This window comes from Epinephelus lanceolatus, chromosome 2, assembly GCF_041903045.1.
Source record: "Epinephelus lanceolatus isolate andai-2023 chromosome 2, ASM4190304v1, whole genome shotgun sequence".
NCBI classification, from domain to species: domain Eukaryota; kingdom Metazoa; phylum Chordata; class Actinopteri; order Perciformes; family Serranidae; genus Epinephelus; species Epinephelus lanceolatus.
In genome coordinates this window covers 52013084-52034460 of record NC_135735.1, presented here as the reverse complement: position 1 = coordinate 52034460, position 21377 = coordinate 52013084, and the positions used below count along the sequence as shown (strand labels likewise).

At 40.2% G+C, this 21377-nt stretch overlaps 2 protein-coding genes across 3 annotated transcripts in view; both read right to left on the bottom strand.

The window, feature by feature from the left end:
- The window catches only part of adamts17 (ADAM metallopeptidase with thrombospondin type 1 motif, 17), a 526549-nt gene extending 510141 nt beyond the window's left edge, over positions 1 to 16408 (bottom strand). The window contains exons 1-3 of one of the 2 annotated variants that reach the window (XM_078162521.1): positions 15394 to 15520; positions 13777 to 13929; positions 13162 to 13267 (exon numbers count right to left, since the gene is read on the bottom strand). Coding sequence is in view for 1 of the 2 variants with exons in the window: in XM_033627478.2 (XP_033483369.1) it covers positions 15394 to 15752; positions 16133 to 16190 (417 nt within the window). In the remaining variant the exon portion in view is untranslated. Of the gene's footprint in view, positions 1 to 13161; positions 13268 to 13776; positions 13930 to 15393; positions 15753 to 16132 lie in introns of those variants that run through there. The other variant, XM_033627478.2, reaches the window with a different exon arrangement.
- A 1387-nt stretch (positions 16409 to 17795) lies between these two features.
- LOC144459364 (uncharacterized) lies at positions 17796 to 18877 on the bottom strand. Its single transcript, XM_078163117.1, has 4 exons — positions 18833 to 18877; positions 18632 to 18740; positions 18208 to 18270; positions 17796 to 18121 (listed from the first exon to the last, which is right to left on the bottom strand). The coding sequence occupies exons 1-4, from the start codon at positions 18853 to 18855 to the stop codon at positions 18014 to 18016; spliced, it is 303 nt and encodes a 100-aa protein (XP_078019243.1). The 5' UTR covers positions 18856 to 18877; the 3' UTR covers positions 17796 to 18013.
- Between the last annotated feature and the right edge of the window lie 2500 nt (positions 18878 to 21377).

The following is a 21377-nucleotide window of genomic DNA, read 5'->3' as shown; positions in this document are numbered from 1 at the left end:
GGACCACTTCAGACAGAGGGGATACAAGAAAGAATGGATCACCAATGCGGCTACAAGATTTCACAGGACCTCCCAAAACGAATGCCTTAACACATGAAAAAACAAAACACCTGAAACAAAAATATTATGCTGCATTCAATACCCACCGGTGGGAAGGGAAATCGAAGGAATCATCAAACACCACTGGCACATCCTCAATTCTGACCCCTCTTTAAAAGAATGTTTCAACAATGTCCCACGAGTGATCTATAAAAGACCCCCCAACCTCCGCAACATGCTGGTGAGAGCAGACCAACCTCCTCCTGTCGCCTCACACTTTCTGTCTCAAATCAGACTGGAGAATTATAGATGTGGAAACTGTCAACAATGTAACTTTACATACAAAACACATACTTTCAACCACTCTGAAAAGTGATTTCACATCAACAGCATCATCTCCTGCAAAACAAAAAATGTCATTTACATGTTACAGTGCCCCTGTGGCCTAGCCTACATTGACAAAACAACAAGACCTTTAAAAACCAGGATCACTGAACACAGATGTGCAATCAGAAACAATGACCCATCCAGTCCTGTTGCTGTCCACTTTGCACAAGCTCGCCACAGTGTATCCTCCTTGAAATACACTGGAATTGACTCTGTAAAAATCCCTCGCAGGGGAGAGGATGTGGACTCTACTTTTGAGGAGAGAGTTATACTGGATTTACACACTCGACACCCTAGCACCGAAGGGTCTAAATGAGGACTTCAGCATAAAACCCTTTCTTTGAACTCTTGCCTCATGCCTAATGGACTTGTTTGCATGTTTGTTTCTTGTCGTGCTTACCTATAATGCTTCTTGACATTTACTGTGTTGCCATTAATGTGTAGCCATGTCAACAAAACATGAAAACACGAAAAACTGAAGAAATATTGAACTATTTGAATGTTTTTTGGATCTTTGAATGTTGAATATGTGACTGTTTTTGGATGTTTTGTGCTGTTTAATATTGAAAGGAGTATCTATTAAGATTTAAATCAGCCATCCTAAATTTTATATAGAGGCGCCTCTATCTAGCCGATTGAAAATTTGACGGCCAGATGTCCTGATGGTGTTCATTTCTTGGTCAGGTATAGAGATTGATATATATTTGTATATATGTATTTTTGTATATATTATTCATTTGTCACTGTAAATATTTTTCACTGTCTTTCAGTTATCTTTGATCATGTGACCCATCATGTGACCCCACTGACATCCCTTTAAAAATGGCATCCTAGATGTGTATCTCATGTCTGAAATAGTGATGGGCAAATGAAGCTTCATGAAGCATTGAAGCTTTTCATCAAATTGGTTCACTCAAGGGCAAAGCTTCTTGATGCTTCATTTGCTCTACTAAGCCATCTACTGGACAAAAAAAGCTATTACAATTAGTGGTTTGTATATATACTTTTTAAACTGAATTGAATAAATCTACTCTCCATTATAGTAACAGTAAAGATATGATGCACCTATATTAAAATAGTGTGTATTTTTAAAGATATATTTTTTGGGGGCATTTTGCCTTTAATGGACAGGACAGGGAAGCGTGAGGGGGGGAGAGAGAGAAGGGGGGATGACATGCAGCAAGGGGCCACAGGCTGGATTCGAACCTGGGCCGCTGCAGCAACAGCCTTGTACATGGGGTGCCTGCTCTACCACTAAGCCACCGACGCCCCAATATAGTGTGTATTTTTTAAACACTATATTATTTTTGTATTATTGTATTTTGTAGATTTAAACCTTAACTTTTTGAAATTACAATGGTCACACTCTCCAAACTATCCAAACTCTCAACTGTCAAAAACTCTCCTCTATCACAACCACACATTTTGAATGAAACCTCTGAGGTTTATATAGTTGTCAAATACTCGCGCCAAGATCTGAACAACTTCCCGAACCAGTCACGTGGTACAGCCGGCCAGCGAGGCGTCGGACGTCACCAATGACGTCACTCGTCTGAAACGACACAAGCCTCAATACGCGCATCGCGGAAACACTTCCTGGATTACTCGACACACGCTTCGAAGCCTCGGCACGGCAAGTAACATCACTAGTCTGAAGAAGAGCGCTTGGCTCGAAACGTAACACACAGTGTTTTTCGGGGGATGTGCTAAATAAATGCACGTGAACTGGGAGCATCAAGCGTGCAGACTATCCTTCTTGACTTTATGATACAATTCCTCCACAATACAACCCGGACATTTTATTGTGTTCCCTCGGTTTTCCTGAGGACTGCTTCACAAACTGGCAACAGATTACTGCTGGATTTTCAAAGCGATTACTGCTGAAAGACGAGGCAGTTCCCTTTGTTGGACAAATCTGGAGATTTGGGATCACAGCCTGTAAGTATGCTTTATGAGTTGTGAATTTGTTGTGTAAAAACAAACTACGAAGCTGCTACCGAGTGTTGAAGTGTGGAGTAGATGGCTGTAGGAGCTAACGTCAGGCTGTACACCCAGTGCTTAGCTGTAGGCCTCAGCTAACTGGCTAACCAAAGCTATTGTTTAAAATGCCATTGCTACTCGGCGTACAGTAAGTTAAACTGCTAGCTGGGTGGTCTCAGTAAGATGAATTTAATGACTGAATTGTGGAGAATCTATCAGAGCTAAGATATGCAGCATGTCCGGATTGACAAAAGTTAACACATTTTTATGTGTGATGCCTCAGCTAATCAGCTACTGCCACTAGCTCGAGTGATTAGCCAGCAGGCAAAAGTCAGATCTGGGGTGGAAGTAGGAGCTGCATTTATTTGTCAAAATGTGTGACTGCCCTTGGAGTTCCACTGTGAATCGGCTTTTGAGGAGGACCTGTTATGCTTTCTCCCTTTTCCTTGTGTTTTACACAGCATTATAGCTGTAGGCCTCGGCTAACTGGCTAACCAAAGCCATTGTTTTGAAATGCTTTTGCTACGCGGCGTCCAATACGTTACACTGCTAGTCTCAGCAAGACGAATTTATCAATTAAATTGTGGAGAGTATAACAGAGCTAACATTGTGCAGCATGTCCATATTGACAAAAGTTTCAACATGTCTATCTGTGATGACCGATATGAGTAGCTAACTGCTGCTAGCTCGAGAGATTAGCCAACAGGCAGCAATCAGACTTGCATTTATTAGACAAAATGTGTGGCTGTTCTCGGAGTTTGATTGTGAACCGGCTTTTACAATGCGTTTTACGGAAAATGTACAATGTATTTTTATTACTTGGAGCTCTGTTCAGTGTTGCACGGTATACTGATACCAACGGTAGACCGCGGTACTTAAACTCCACGGTACATATGATACCATAATGCCCTATACCGTAGTACTACAGTACCTCAAGGTACTACTACTGTGGGATAAGGTAAAATTCCAATCGCAAGAGGGTGAGTGTCCATGCGCCATCCAATAACGGCGCGCGCTGGCCACCTGGCACTCCATATGCTGCTGCAGTGGTTTGTTTTCCAGTTACATTTCAGGTAGGCTATTAGCTGAGCTATTGAGTATCTTTAAGCAGTGAAAGTTATTATTTATTTATTTTTACGTGTAGGCTAGATTTGTTTATATGCTACAGTGATTTGTTTTCCATAGAGCTCTATGGCGCGAGCATTTTACTCGCATTTGCAACTAAAATTATTTGTGCGAGCAAAAGAAAACATTCAGGAGCACGCTGTGCGAGTATAGATTTCAACCAGCAGCAGAAACGAAAGGCAAATCCTGCCGGTTGTGGGTTGAACGGGTGTCACAGATACGGCAGCCATAGTACTCTGCAGCGCAAGATAAGGGCTTACCGGCTCCAGGTCCAATAATTTACTTGGCATCATGACTGCCCAGAAATACCTGAACAATCGAGCCATGGCGGCACACAGGTATGTGATGTTTCAGAGGAGAAACAAGCCGTTCACATTTCTCTCTTTGTGGCAGGTAACAGTCCACAAACCTCACCGCACTTAAGGGACTGTTCTTAACTTGTCAGAGGAGGAGGGTGGCTGGTTGATTTTTATTTTATTTATTAATTTTATTTTATTGATGCTGTTCTTGAAGTATGAATAAGCCAATAAGTAATTTATTCCATTGAAATATCATTGATGTATTATAGAAAAGTGATTTATCTTTTTATAAATGACAAAAGGCACATCTGCCTCATTTTTGCAGCGGTATTGTGATACTACTTAGAACCGTGAAACTTTCACTGGTATCGTACTGTGGATCCCAATTTTGGTACCGAGACAACACTAGCTCTGTTATATGGAGGCCGTTCACTATATCATGAGGAGGTACCTGTGTGTGTGTGTGTGTGTGTGTGTCTGTCTGTCTACATGTGTTTGAATACGTATGTTTGGTCTGCTAATTTTACAGGGAGGGGACAACACTGTTAGGCCTAAGTGTTTTAGATGTTGACTATGGATGGGTTTGGTTATGTCTTACACGCTGATTTAGACAGCAGGCTAGTTCAGCTAATAGCGAACTGTTACTAATAACCTAAAATGACAGCTGTCTGTATGTAGACTGACTTAGTTTGAAACCTATCGTAAAATTGGGCAAATACTTTTAAACTTAGCTTCTGGCTGAGACATACAGCCCCTCCTCTCTCTACCAGCACTAATGTTACCTGCACACAGTGAATCTGATCAACAGAGAGGGAGCAGGACAGAGGACAGGAGGAGAGGAGGACTGACTAACAGTGACTGATAAAAACTGAACTTCACTCAGCTTTGTGATGTCAGGAATATTATTTATATAGTGACATTGCTGTTGTAAAAAAAATACTGTTGCTGCTCTGGAAACATTTAGTTTTATCCAAAATATTCAGTTATTGTGTTCTGAATATATTATTTTTAAATTAATATATTTTCTAAAAAGCAATTAGCCTATTTAGAATTGAAAAAGAACCGATAAGGAGTAGAAGTAGAAGTAGATTTGATAAAATCTTAATGATACCCATCCCTAATGTTGACTGTTTTCATTTGGTGCAATATCAGTTTAAGATACTTAATTTTCCTTTCTCTTCTAGAGTACATCACAGCAGGGCCCTGGTGCCCAACACCTCTCCACGAACCCTCTAACGACTCCTCCACAAACCGTCTCAGTGGGCACACAGTCTGTGGCATCTAAAAGATGGTGGTGATCAGCACACACCTGTACAGCAGCCCAAGAAGCAAAGGTATGTAACACAGAAATTATGTGTTTTTGTGTTTAAGATATAGCATCTGGAAATATTTTTCAGTACTGAAATGATGTTTCCCAAAAGCTTCAGAATATATATTTCTGCATCACATTATCACATGCCTTTGACTTTGTTATGATGTAAGAGCAGGAAAAAAAAATACACACACACATACATTATATATATATATATATATACAGTACAGGCCAAAAGTTTGGACACACCTTCTCATTCAATGCGTTTTCTTTATTTTCATGACTATTTACATTGTAGATTCTCACTGAAGGCATCAAAACTATGAATGAACACATGTGGAGTTATGTACTTAACAAAAAAAGGTGAAATAACTGAAAATATGTTTTATATTCTAGTTTCTTCAAAATAGCCACCCTTTGCTCTGATTACTGCTTTGCACACTCTTGGCATTCTCTCCATGAGCTTCAAGAGGTAGTCACCTGAAATGGTTTCCACTTCACAGGTGTGCCTTATCAGGGTTAATTAGTGGAATTTCTTGCTTTATCAGTGGGGTTGGGACCATCAGTTGTGTTGTGCAGAAGTCAGGTTAATACACAGCCGACAGCCCTATTGGACAACTGTTAAAATTCATATTATGGCAAGAACCAATCAGCTAACTAAAGAAAAACGAGTGGCCATCATTACTTTAAGAAATGAAGGTCAGTCAGTCCGGAAAATTGCAAAAACTTTAAATGTGTCCCCAAGTGGAGTCGCAAAAACCATCAAGCACTACAACGAAACTGGCACACATGAGGACCGACCCAGGAAAGGAAGACCAAGAGTCACCTCTGCTTCTGAGGATAAGTTCATCCGAGTCACCAGCCTCAGAAATCGCAAGTTAACAGCAGCTCAGATCAGAGACCAGATGAATGCCACACAGAGTTCTAGCAGCAGACCCATCTCTAGAACAACTGTTAAGAGGAGACTGCGCCAATCAGGCCTTCATGGTCAAATAGCTGCTAGGAAACCACTGCTAAGGAGAGGCAACAAGCAGAAGAGATTTGTTTGGGCCAAGAAACACAAGGAATGGACATTAGACCAGTGGAAATCTGTGCTTTGGTCTGATGAGTCCAAATTTGAGATCTTTGGTTCCAAGCGCCGTGTCTTTGTGAGACGCAGAAAAGGTGAACGGATGGATTCCACATGCCTGGTTCCCACTGTGAAGCATGGAGGAGGAGGTGTGATGGTGTGGGGGTGTTTTGCTGGTGACACTGTTTGGGATTTATTCAAAATTGAAGGCACACTGAACCAGCATGGCTACCACAGCATCCTGCAGCGACATGCCATCCCATCCGGTTGGCGTTTAGTTGGACGATCATTTATTTTTCAACAGGACAATGACCCCAAACACACCTCCAGGCTGTGTAAGGGCTATTTGACCAAGAAGGAGAGTGATGGAGTGCTGCGGCAGATGACCTGGCCTCCACAGTCACCGGACCTGAACCCAATCGAGATGGTTTGGGGTGAGCTGGACCGCAGAGTGAAGGCAAAGGGGCCAACAAGTGCTAAACACCTCTGGGAACTCCTTCAAGACTGTTGGAAAACCATTTCAGGTGACTACCTCTTGACGTTCATCGAGAGAATGCCAAGAGTGTGCAAAGCAGTAATCAGAGCAAAGGGTGGCTATTTTGAAGAAACTAGAATATAAAACATGTTTTCAGTTATTTCACCTTTTTTTGTTAAGTACATAACTCCACATGTGTTCATTCATAGTTTTGATGCCTTCAGTGAGAATCTACAATGTAAATAGTCATGAAAATAAAGAAAACGCATTGAATGAGAAGGTGTGTCCAAACTTTTGGCCTGTACTGTATATATATATATATATATATATATATATATATATATATATATGTGTATATGTGTATATATATATATATATATGTGTATATGTGTATATATATATATATATGTGTGTATATATATATATATATATATATATATATATATATATATATACATATATACATATACATATATACATATACATAACATAGGGGGGATCAAAATAAAATTAATAAATAAAATAAAAATCAACCAGCCACCCTCCTCCTCTGACAAGTTAAGAACAGTCCCTTAAGTGCGGTGAGGTTTGTGGACTGTTACCTGCCACAAAGAGAGAAATGTGAACGGCTTGTTTCTCCTCTGAAACATCACATACCTGTGTGCCGCCATGGCTCGATTGTTCAGGTATTTCTGGGCAGTCATGATGCCAAGTAAATTATTGGACCTGGAGCCGGTAAGCCCTTATCTTGCGCTGCAGAGTACTATGGCTGCCGTATCTGTGACACCCGTTCAACCCACAACCGGCAGGATTTGCCTTTCGTTTCTGCTGCTGGTTGAAATCTATACTCGCACAGCGTGCTCCTGAATGTTTTCTTTTGCTCGCACAAATAATTTTAGTTGCAAATGCGAGTAAAATGCTTGCGCCATAGAGCTCTATGGAAAACAAATCACTGTAGCATATAAACAAATCTAGCCTACACGTAAAAATAAATAAATAATAACTTTCACTGCTTAAAGATACTCAATAGCTCAGCTAATAGCCTACCTGAAATGTAACTGGAAAACAAACCACTGCAGCAGCATATGGAGTGCCAGGTGGCCAGCGCGCGCCGTTATTGGATGGCGCATGGACACTCACCCTCTTGCGATTGGAATTTTACCTTATCCCACAGTAGTAGTACCTTGTGGTACTGTAGTACTACGGTATAGGGCATTATGGTATCATATGTACCGTGGAGTTTAAGTACCGCGGTCTACCGTTGGTATCAGTATACCGTGCAACACTGAACAGAGCTCCAAGTAATAAAAATACATTGTACATTTTCCGTAAAACGCATTGTAAAAGCCGGTTCACAATCAAACTCCGAGAACAGCCACACATTTTGTCTAATAAATGCAAGTCTGATTGCTGCCTGTTGGCTAATCTCTCGAGCTAGCAGCAGTTAGCTACTCATATCGGTCATCACAGATAGACATGTTGAAACTTTTGTCAATATGGACATGCTGCACAATGTTAGCTCTGTTATACTCTCCACAATTTAATTGATAAATTCGTCTTGCTGAGACTAGCAGTGTAACGTATTGGACGCCGCGTAGCAAAAGCATTTCAAAACAATGGCTTTGGTTAGCCAGTTAGCCGAGGCCTACAGCTATAATGCTGTGTAAAACACAAGGAAAAGGGAGAAAGCATAACAGGTCCTCCTCAAAAGCCGATTCACAGTGGAACTCCAAGGGCAGTCACACATTTTGACAAATAAATGCAGCTCCTACTTCCACCCCAGATCTGACTTTTGCCTGCTGGCTAATCACTCGAGCTAGTGGCAGTAGCTGATTAGCTGAGGCATCACACATAAAAATGTGTTAACTTTTGTCAATCCGGACATGCTGCATATCTTAGCTCTGATAGATTCTCCACAATTCAGTCATTAAATTCATCTTACTGAGACCACCCAGCTAGCAGTTTAACTTACTGTACGCCGAGTAGCAATGGCATTTTAAACAATAGCTTTGGTTAGCCAGTTAGCTGAGGCCTACAGCTAAGCACTGGGTGTACAGCCTGACGTTAGCTCCTACAGCCATCTACTCCACACTTCAACACTCGGTAGCAGCTTCGTAGTTTGTTTTTACACAACAAATTCACAACTCATAAAGCATACTTACAGGCTGTGATCCCAAATCTCCAGATTTGTCCAACAAAGGGAACTGCCTCGTCTTTCAGCAGTAATCGCTTTGAAAATCCAGCAGTAATCTGTTGCCAGTTTGTGAAGCAGTCCTCAGGAAAACCGAGGGAACACAATAAAATGTCCGGGTTGTATTGTGGAGGAATTGTATCATAAAGTCAAGAAGGATAGTCTGCACGCTTGATGCTCCCAGTTCACGTGCATTTATTTAGCACATCCCCCGAAAAACACTGTGTGTTACGTTTCGAGCCAAGCGCTCTTCTTCAGACTAGTGATGTTACTTGCCGTGCCGAGGCTTCGAAGCGTGTGTCGAGTAATCCAGGAAGTGTTTCCGCGATGCGCGTATTGAGGCTTGTGTCGTTTCAGACGAGTGACGTCATTGGTGACGTCCGACGCCTCGCTGGCCGGCTGTACCACGTGACTGGTTCGGGAAGTATATATATATATATATATACATACATATGTATATATATACATACATACAGTACAGGCCAAAAGTTTGGACACACTTTCTCATTCAATGCGTTTTCTTTATTTTCATGACTATTTACATTGTAGATTCTCACTGAAGGCATCAAAACTAAGAATGAACACATGTGGAGTTATGTACTTAACAAAAAAAGGTGAAATAACTGAAAACATGTTTTATATTCTAGTTTCTTCAAAATAGCCACCCTTTGCTCTGATTACTGCTTTGCACACTCTTGGCATTCTCTCGATGAGCTTCAAGAGGTAGTCACCTGAAATGGTTTTCCAACAGTCTTGAAGGAGTTCCCAGAGGTGTTTAGCACTTGTTGGCCCCTTTGCCTTCACTCTGCGGTCCAGCTCAACCCAAACCATCTCGATTGGGTTCAGGTCCGGTGACTGTGGAGGCCAGGTCATCTGCCGCAGCACTCCATCACTCTCCTTCTTGGTCAAATAGCCCTTACACAGCCTGGAGGTGTGTTTGGGGTCATTGTCCTGTTGAAAAATAAATGATCGTCCAACTAAACGCAAACCGGATGGGATGGCATGTCGCTGCAGGATGCTGTGGTAGCCATGCTGGTTCAGTGTGCCTTCAATTTTGAATAAATCCCCAACAGTGTCACCAGCAAAACACCCCCACACCATCACACCTCCTCCTCCATGCTTCACAGTGGGAACCAGGCATGTGGAATCCATCCGTTCACCTTTTCTGCGTCTCACAAAGACACGGCGCTTGGAACCAAAGATCTCAAATTTGGACTCATCAGACCAAAGCACAGATTTCCACTGGTCTAATGTCCATTCCTTGTGTTTCTTGGCCCAAACAAATCTCTTCTGCTTGTTGCCTCTCCTTAGCAGTGGTTTCCTAGCAGCTATTTGACCATGAAGGCCTGATTGGCGCAGTCTCCTCTTAACAGTTGTTCTAGAGATGGGTCAGCTGCTAGAACTCTGTGTGGCATTCATCTGGTCTCTGATCTGAGCTGCTGTTAACTTGCCATTTCTGAGGCTGGTGACTCGGATGAACTTATCCTCAGAAGCAGAGGTGACTCTTGGTCTTCCTTTCCTGGGTCGGTCCTCATGTGTGCCAGTTTCGTTGTAGCGCTTGATGGTTTTTGCGACTCCACTTGGGGACACATTTAAAGTTTTTGCAATTTTCCGGACTGACTGACCTTCATTTCTTAAAGTAATGATGGCCACTCGTTTTTCTTTAGTTAGCTGATTGGTTCTTGCCATAATATGAATTTTAACAGTTGTCTAATAGGGCTGTCGGCTGTGTATTAACCTGACTTCTGCACAACACAACTGATGGTCCCAACCCCATTGATAAAGCAAGAAATTCCACTAATTAACCCTGATAAGGCACACCTGTGAAGTGGAAACCATTTCAGGTGACTACCTCTTGAAGCTCATCGAGAGAATGCCAAAAGTGTGCAAAGCAGTAATCAGAGCAAAGGGTGGCTATTTTGAAGAAACTAGAATATAAAACATGTCTTCAGTTATTTCACCTTTTTTTGTTAAGTACATAACTCCACATGTGTTCATTCATAGTTTTGATGCCTTCAGTGAGAATCTACAATGTAAATAGTCATGAAAATAAAGAAAACGCATTGAATGAGAAGGTGTGTCCAAACTTTTGGCCTGTACTGTACATATATATACATATATATATATATATATATATATATATATATATATATATATATAGATATATATATATATACACATACATACATACATATACATATATATATATATATATATATATATATATATATATATATATATATATATATATATATACACACATACATATAGATATAAATACACACATACATATAGATATAAATACATACACATATTATGGCATGCCGTTCAGAAAATTATTATAATATGAAGTTTGAATATATGGAATGAATGAAAGTCTGAATATATTGAACGAAACTTGAATATATGGAATGAATGTCTGAATGTATGGAATTTACCTTGAATATATTGAACGAAAGTCAAAATATATGGCATGAAATCTGACGTCATCAAGGCACTAGCACCATCTTGTGTTTCCTCTGTATGCTCATATTGGATGCTGCAGCAAGAACACAGTGAATATGAATGAGTCGGCAAGAGACATAGTAGCAGCAATTTTAAGCAATGAAGACATAGTAATTTCAACGTTTCGATTTAACATTCAACATTTAGATTTAGATTTGGATTTAACATTTAACATTTAGGTTTAGATTTAACATTTAGGTTTAACATTTAATATTTAGATTTAACTGTGACATTATATTTAACATATTTCAAATATTGCTGTAAATGTGGTAAAAAATGACTTTAAAAAACTCACACCACTTTTTAAAACATTGTTTGAAGCTAAATGTGGCAAAACGTTGCTGTTAATTTCAGTGCAAGCCACTTTACAAATGGCACCTCATACCGTACTGCGGTATTGGGTATGGTTAACATTACCATGTGCATTAGCCAATGTGGAAATTACTATGTCTTAATTGCTTAAAATTGTCGCCACTATGTCTCTCGCCAACTCACTCATATTTACTGTGCTGTTGCTGCAGCATCCAATACAAGCAAACATAGGAAACACAAGATGGCGCTAGTGCCTTGATGACGTCAGATTTCATATATATATTTTTTCAGTATATTCAAGGTTCATTCCATATATTCAGACATTCATTCCATATATTCAAAGTTCATTCAATATATTCAGACATTCATTCAATATATTCAAGGTTCATTCCATATGTTCAAGTTCCGTTCAATATATCCAAGGTTCATTCCATATATTCGTACTTCCATTCAATATTGGGCGGCAGTGGCTCCGAGGGAGAGCAGGTCGTCCACCAATTGGAAGATCAGCGGTTTGATCCCGGCTCCTCCTGTCTGCATGCCGAAGTACCCTTGAGCAAGATACTGAACCCCAAATTGCTCCCGTTGGCTGTTCCATCGGTGTGAGTGACTTAAAAAAAAAACAACTGAGTAGCAGGTGGCACCTGGTATGGTAGTCTCGGCCACCAGTGTATGAATGTGTGTGTGAATGGGTGAATGTGACTCATAGTGTAAAAAGCACTTTGAGCGGTCGGATGACTAGAAAAGCGCTATACAAATGCAGGTCCATCCATCCATCCATATATTCAAGGTTCATTCATTCAATATATTCAAACTTCATATTTATATAATAATTTCCTGAACAGCATACCATATATATATATATATATATATATATATGTATATGTGTGTGTGTGTGTGTGTGTGTATATATATATATATATGTATAGATAGATAGACAGACACATACATACACATATTTTCTTTCAGTTGTCATCAACACCTTTAAAGGGCAAAGGTTTCAAACAAAGTACAAGACCTTGTGTTGCGTTGGAGGAGAAACGGGGAGAAACTTAAACAGAGCTAGTTGTACCTCATGACTCAACATATTACCCTGGCAACTCTGTTATTACAGAGGAATCTGAGCAAAAATGTATTCTTTTAGTTTAGTTTTACCCTCAGCAAAGGCTGTAAAAACAGACCCTATATGTTATGCAGTAATCTGTAGATCTTTTTTTTTTATTATTACCAACATAATAACATCAGATTAAAGATAATGAAATAGTTGTGGTAACACTTGAAATATATACAAGAAAGGTGGATTCAGGGAAACACTTAATTTATAAACACAAGGAATTCAATATTTACATTCAATATTTTACAAGACTGTAGACGACCTGAAGAGGCTTGTCTTCCCACAAATCCCCATCCCAAAGGACCTGGCATCCCAGTATGAGAGACCCTCAAAGGAGAAAGTGGTTGCCTTACATGTCTCTCACTTCAGCCGAGGGGCAGCATGAGGGCCAACGCAGTGACCAGCCGGAGCAGGAAACTCGTGGCGTATCTGTGGTACAACACAGGACAGGATGGACGCCTGAATGGAAAGAATTGGACACTATTAGTGTTGCAGATAAAACGCTACTGTGTTTACATTTATATATCTATCTACTGTATATTATTTAGTAAGTTTTTTGTAGTTTTTGTTTTTTAACATTTGCTAAAAATAAAGTTCTTTTGACAAAAGACTTATTTGTCTTTTCTCTACAAGTGGGTTTTTGGTATAATGAAATCTGATCATAGATAAGCCTGCTTAGACAAAAAAAAAGGAGTTATGCTTTACACCACGTCATATAACAGATGAGTTCTGCTGTTGGTGTTTACATGTTATGTAACCACATCATATAACAGCTGAGTGCTGCCAATGGTGTTTCCACGTTATGTAGTAATTGACTTTATTGTTAGAAACCTTTTGTACTCTGCAGCAGACGTTTTCCAACTTCATTCAGTCAGAGAACAGACATACAGTTGTTACCATAATGTCAGATAACTTACAGTTATCATGTTACAGCTGAAATATAAGACGCCTACAAAATAAAAACTTACCACTGAGGAGAAACATCTGGCTCCAGTGTTCGTCGCACAGCCGCTTCGGAGTCTATTGGCTTGTGTTTCTTCACTCAAATTGATGAGGGTGAACAGCCGACATTGTTAGCTCAGCCTCTGTTGTTGTTTTGCGCCATCCTTCGGAGGTCAAGTCTGATAAGGTAAGGGGCGTGACGTTTCCAACACACGCTCTAAAGTACAACACACACCGCCGCCGGCGCGGCGCTGTGGCCGTCAAGTGCCGTCCCCCAACACACACTGGAAGCGGCGCACAGCGGCACCGTCAACATGTATTTCCCACCCCAGCCCGCTAGGTGGCTGTACCTACACTAATTGCCAACGGTTGCCAACTGCTAGTAACATAAGAAGAAGTGGAAAAACTTTGAGGCAACAACAACTTGAATTTCACGGGTGAGTTTCTTATCAAAGTCGTCTTATTAAAAATTTGAAACAACCGGAGTTGATCCTACGAGAGGAGACGTACATAAAAGGCTTTTCTCGCAGCGCCGCCATGAGCGCCGGCCACGCTGGAAATAGAGCAGTGGGCTGAAACAGAGCGGCGCGGTGCGGCGGCGCGGTGCGGCGGCCGGTGTCAGTGTGGGTTGGTTCATAGAATATAATGGAGGCGGGCATTTTGACGCGCGGCGTACGGCGGCGGTGTGTGTTGCACTTTAGTGTTGCACCAATCACAACAGACTGATCGAGCTGACCAATCAGAGCAGACTGGGCTGCTGGGGAGGCAGGACATAAGCCCAAATACAGCTCAGACACAGGTGCTGCAGCAGTAAGCAGTACAAGACATATAATGTGTGTTTTGAACATTAAAGCACATAAATCTATTCCAATCGAGCCCAATATTACATATTTATATCAATTTAACCCTGAAAAAAGCATAATAGGTCTCCTTTAAGAAAGAATCACTGATATTGCTTTACCCAGACTTTAAGAAACCCATTTTAGTAAAAAACCGCAATTCCTGCTTTACAACAAAAACAGCACAAATTTTTAAAAATCAAGGGAATTTCTCTGGCATTTCTGATTTTTTGCTGTTATCAACAATGTATCAAACTGTGACACCACTGTATCATATTGAACGAAACCATGAATTTTATGAACCGAAAGCTTGTCAGTGGAACTTGAAATAAGTGTTTTATTCACAGCCTTGACATTATTTCTCTTTGGTTTTCCTTAGCTTTAAGCTAAGCGTTTCATCAAAAAATGTAAATACTGTACATGTCTTCTGTGTCATTTTAGACACTTTTCCCCAAATTTCAGCCAGACAGGTTTATCTTGGAAACTTGGATGACAAGCATTTAAACTAAAGTTATGTGGCTTTGAGCAGCGTTTGGCTGCACAGTGAGACTTTGAACTGACTGACCTACTGACAGGTGTAAGAGATTACCCACAGTGACTGATGAGGCAGGAGCTAAACATAATGCAATGCTTAGCGGCACTTCTGCAGAGTGGCTGCTGTTAACATGGAGAGTCTCTACCAGGCCACACTGCTGTAATTCAGTCTGCCTCTCAGGTCATTACATTGAATAGTCTGGAGCTCAACAGCTTGGGTTGAAAAACATGAAACCTATCATTAAGTCCAAAAAATATAGATAGATTTACCAGGCCGCCACACGTGCTCATCGATGCCAGAGAATCAGTGTGGTTGATGATGGAGCCGAAGTAAAAGCAGAGAGGGTTCATAGACAAGCGGCTCACAGCTGCGCTCTGGTCCCCGCGTCTCTCCTCCACCACGAAGTCCCCCGAGAGAAAGGTACTGCCCCTTGTCAGATTTAAATACAGGTTCCTTCCGAAAGCCGGCAGTGACAGAATAATGTTATCAGGGTCAGAGTGTCCTCCCCCCGGGGCGACCAGGGAGCGCTGACCGCGGCGCCGTAGTATGTGGACACTGGAGGACAGGTGCGCCTCCTGCCCGGACAGCAGCTTGGGAACCACTTCATCTGTCTCCAGCTCATATTGGTCTGTGGGAAAGGACAGTTTCCATCAAAAAGCGGCTACGGTTGGCATTACTAGCCTTCTGTCCTGACTCGGTGAACTGACTGAACTGCTTTCATGCTCCGTGCTCCTGAAGCCACGTTCAACTTCACAGCTCAACTCTTCATTTACAAAAATCTGCAGTGATTCCTCATTGTAGTCGCGGTCAGTGGTAGCTAATCTTACAACAATTTATACAGGAGGAAACGTTAGTGTACTTCCTCAAATAGATCTTTGGTAGCCTCACACATTCAGGTGTAAAACTGAGGAGACCGATTGCTGTAGTTGACCTATATTTAAGACACAGGCGTATACAGGAAAGAGCGTAGGCTATACATAAAGAGATCGAAGTCGGTAGCATACTTACCACCCAATCCGATGCAGAGCAGAAACAGGAGCATATGAGTCATACAGCTGTTGTGCATGTTAAAGCGAAGCAGGGTAGAATATATGGAAGAAGTGGGTGGTTTGATTGGAAGTGGACTGAAACGCTTCGCAAAGCACTATGCGGACGACGCAGTTTTTCCGAAGCTTTGAGAAGTTGTTGATTTTCTGCAAAAAGCTGCCGTCTCTCCGGCGCAGGGCACGCCTACAAAGCTCGGGCCGGCCTCTACTGATGTCAGATGGGTACCATTAAACCCTGGCAGAAATCCCGACATTCTCATTGGTCAGTAAAGCTGTCTGTCACTGTTGGAGGCTGAAACCCTACACGTGGTTTCAAGTAGAGAAAGTGCAGAGAATTGTGTGTGTGTGTGTGTGTGTGTGTGTGTGTGTGTGTGTGTGTGTGTGTGTGTGTGTGTGTTGGCAATTATAACCTCACTTTTCTGGCAACAATCACAAGAATTTCTTAGCTGTGACATCTAAACACTGTCAATTTTGTAGAAGTTCCAGTGATGTAGCGGAATGGTTACTACTAAGTAGATGGGTAAGTTATCAAGGAGGAAGTGGGTATACCCTCATATTCCTATGGCGTTTTGGTTGATAGATGGGTATACTGTAAACAGTCAGAAAAAGAGATGGGTATACCTGCGTACACCCTCCACTACATTCTATCTCAGGCCACCTCCACTGTCAGGACAGGAAATGCATGGGATACATTTCAAAATAAAATCGCGAATGCACTTAGGGTCGAATCCTTCTCCTCACAAATGCATTAATTAGTAAACAATATGACGTAAAATCTATCAAGTCCTTGTCTATAGTATATATAGTTTATATTTATATAGTAAACTTTTGTTTTTGTTTTGTTTGTTGTTTTTGTTCTGTGTTTTCCTTTTATGCTGTGCATGAGCCCCAATGTGGGCATTTTGATTTATTCTTTCCAAATCTAGGACAAAAAGCCATCCATAACCTGTATTAATTAAAGGAAAAAAAAAGCTTTTGATTCAGACAATTAAAGCATTAGCCTTTGTCTTTTGCAAAACACTTCTCATTAATGATTGTATGTAGACTAATATACACTGCACTGCGTAATTTTACAACTTAGTCATTACGAAAAACAAATGGTGGGTGATATGACTCTGGGCTCAATTGTCTATTTGTAGCCTACTATAAAGCTGAGGATCTTGAAAAGAGAAGGTCAAATAGTTGATCAATGAAAACAATGGAGGGCAGGAATAACTGGTCAGTGCACAAATTTTCTTTAAGTTATTACTCATATTCATAAGCCAACATCTCATAAGATGTCATAGGTCTATACATTATTTTATTGTGTACTATACAGTATATTTTGCTGCCACTTCATTATCATTAACTGACTTTATTGCACTGCTCTTTTTCTATATATTTTTTTCAAGTTGTTTTTCTGTTGTATTATTCTGTATTTTTATTCTTAACCACCATAAATTTCATGTTTGGTTCTATGTCTGCTAATTATGTTCTTGTGCTGCTGGAACACCTACGTACCACTAAATACTACCCCAACTCTTGATATCTACAGTATAATCCAAGTGAATTATTAAGTGATCGATGAGAAAAATATAAAAAACACACCAAGTCACAACATGATCAAATGTTCTGTAGCCCTTTATTCTCAAACAAAATAAACTCACTCATCTGTGTGACATTCACAATAGGCCAAATAATTTATTTGGTCCATTATTTCTTCACAGAATTTCTACATGTCCTCAATGTTGTAAAATGTGAACTTGAATGGCTCCAGGATTGCTTCCTTTTCATGCTCATCCACTTCTTCTTTCCACACCCTCCCATATTGCAGAGCAGCCTCAGCCTGTTCCTCCTCCCCCACTCACAGAACATCAGGCAGGTCCACTTTGGCAGAGAACAGTCGCTTGTTGGCCTCAACCCACTCTGCTGCATGTCTGCAATCATGAAGAATGCGATCTTCAACTGAGTCCTATGGAAAAGACAGAAAGAAAGATGTCTGTACCATAGCTGCTGCACCAACAGTATCTGACCAATAGATACTGTGAAAAAGCTTACCCCTTCCACTGGTGTGTCCACATCGGCAGGTCTGACTGAGACCTCAGCCTGCTGCTCTTCTTCCTGAAAATATATAGATAAGCAAAATGATCAGTTGTAATATTCAAAACACAAGCTCCAAAAAGAAAAAAAAGAAAAGATCCCATCAGTGCCCTCCTCTAATATGTCCACCTAGACATATTAGAGAGCTCAACAAATGTTAATTTTCCAATCCAATCATGCATTATCTAGACACTGTTTATTTTTAAATTGCAGACAGCAGATCTGACCTTAACTTGTCAATGGCATATTATTTAAAGCAACCCCACAATTGCAGTACAATTGGAAAAAAGATTGAAAAAAAAATAGGGAAATGGAAATGCTGGTTTCCGACCTGAAACAAAAGAAAAACTTAGATGGGACTCAAACAAAATTAAAATCTGACCTCAGTAATGTCATCCACCTTCCTTTTCATCAGCCTAAACACTGGTGGCACCTCACCTCGCAGGAGAGCTTTTGATGCATCTGTCCAGTGGGCAAACAGCTTTCCATGGCTCAAAAAATGATTGAACAATAGAAATAAATAAATAAAAATTTCTTGTAACAACTTCAAGTCAATCAAATATCAAAATCTTTGCGGTCTCACCTTCCAAGGTCAAAATATTCCATAAGGATGATACACCACCACTGTCGCAAAAGTGGCATGTGCATCTGAAAAATGAAGATCAACAAAAAAACAAAACTCACACTATATGTCATAATAAATGTTTTGTTGTTGTAATTTTGAGCTTACTTTGATTGCATGAATCAACTTACCATAGAAAAGTCATAGGGGGCATCCAGTGTGGTGTAAAGGGCATTCTAGGAATAAATCATACTAAATTTAATGCTGATATCTTTAACGCACACAGAATTACACCAGACAAATAATGTCTACTACCATCAACATGAAGATGCCACGGTCAATCCCATATGGTTGTCGTGAATTGGTAATCCAGTTGCCAGGATTTAGTGACTGGGAAAGGTTTCTAAAAGACAGCTGCATTAAAGATAAATAATAGTCATTAAAATTATCAATATGGGCTCTTTTCATGAACATGCGTCACTGATTCCGATTTGGGACAGACCATTCATGCATCCCTTTCCATGCAGTCACACTCCACACATCATTTCAACAGGCTTTTTATGGTGCCAGTTTCTTGACTCAATTTTATGAAATATGTTAATGTTGGTAGGTCATCATGTTAAATCTGTAAAAGTAATATAAAATTTATAACCATGATTTGATACACAAACTACAATTATACTTATGTTGCACCATAAAAAGGCTATCACACAGATCTGAACATGATCTGGTTAAAAAACAAAAAACGGAACTCTTTAGAACAGCTTTGGAACATGAACTCCAAAAAGCACACACAAAAAAAGTTTTTGTTAGTGACCTCAGCAGTCCCCTCATCTCTTTATCACCAAATCCTAGGAATCAAGAAAGACTGTTTCTCTTGGTGTTGGTTTCAAAACCTGTAATTGTAGTTAGTGACATTTGAACTCAACATTGTGTGGGGACAACACAACAACAGTACTGTAATAGAAAATGAAGATACTTTTGTTAACATTTAATACAAATTTTCCGTGACGTGCAAACCACCTGTTACAGGAAGCATCACTACTTACAGAGAGCAGGAAATGCCCAGGTTTCCAAACAGGAATGACAATGGCATCTCTGATTGAAGCATCATTCTAATACAAAGGAAAAGTTCAAAAGCAAACTGGTAAAATACACAAGAAATACACACACGCCACACGCCACTGTTAATGTCACTTATTATGCTTCTGTGCATTGATAGCTCTTTTTTAGTCTGTTTCTGCATCATGTTGAGGAGGGCCATGCCTGTGTATATATAAATATATATATGTATGCAAAAAAAAAAAGTGGATCGGTTGCTCGCTGTTAAAAATGTGGCCCGTCGACATTATCTGGTTTTGAAATGAGGCCCAGTTGAAATAGTAGCCTAATTGAATAGCCCTGCTGTAGTTTGTTTGTTTGTTAGCTATCTAACAATACATCAAAAATAGGCTAATTGTAAGCCAGTCTTGTTCAGTGAATCAGTTTATCATGTACACTCAAAAAATATTTAGGCTTTATATTTAAGATTGTTTGCTTATAAATACATGAACCTGGTTGTTCTATATTTAAAACACATTGGGTTTATTAGTGCTATTAAATAAATCACATTATTACTTATTATACTCATTATAATTACTTGAGCTTGTTTTATTTATTCATTTCACAGATAGTCATACATCCTTAGTCCTTAAATTCATTATGAATGTGGACTTAAAATCATTGTTTTATTTTATGGCCTTCCTGCCCTGGCTTTTGGCCTTTGTGTCCTCAAAAAATTGACAACACAGAAGGCCAAGTGGCCCTAAAATGACGAAATTCCAGGCCTGGTTGCACCACTACAGAAGAAGAATGGTCTTGACTCCACCACACTGAACAACTACCGCCCTATTTCAAATCTGCCGTTTATAGGTAAAATAATAGAGAAAATAATCTATAAACAACTCAGTGATTTCCTAACCGAAGGTAACCTGCTCGACCATATGCAGTCTGGATTTCAACCAAATCACAGAAACCGCTCTCATTAAAGTCCTAAATGACATTCACATCAACACAGATGCAGGCAAAGTTTCAGTCCTTGTCCTACTAGACCTTTGACACTATCGACCATGACATACTCCTGGACAGACTTCAAAACTGGGTAGGCCTATCAGACACAGTATTACAGTGGTTCAAATCCTATTTACAAAATAGGGACTATTTTGTTTCCCTCGGCAGCTTTACATCAGAACGAATTAGCATGAAGTGTGGTGTCCCTCATGGGTCAATTTTGGGCCCACTCTTATTTAATTTATACATGCTCCCATTAGGCAAAATTCTTCAAAAAAACAACATCGCGTATCACACCTATGCGGACAGCACACAAATATACATCTCTCTCTCCCATGATGACATTGCACCAATTAACTCCCTACTGGAGTGCATGGAACAAATTAATAACTGGATGTGCCAGAACTTCTTGCAATTAAACAAAGACAAAACTGAGACCATTATTTTTGGAGCTAAGGAAAAAAGGACAAGTGTTAGTGTCCAGCTCAAAGCGCACTCACTACACTGTAAAGACCAG

Coding starts and splice junctions, on each gene's coding strand:
- LOC144459364 (XM_078163117.1), bottom strand. CDS start 18,855: ATGGAATATTTTGACCTTGGAAG. Junction 18,741..18,832: donor GAATATTTTGACCTTGGAAG/GTGAGACCGCAA, acceptor TCATTTTTTGAG/CCATGGAAAGCTGTTTGCCC. Junction 18,122..18,207: donor TGGACACACCAGTGGAAGGG/GTAAGCTTTTTC, acceptor TCTTTTCCATAG/GACTCAGTTGAAGATCGCAT.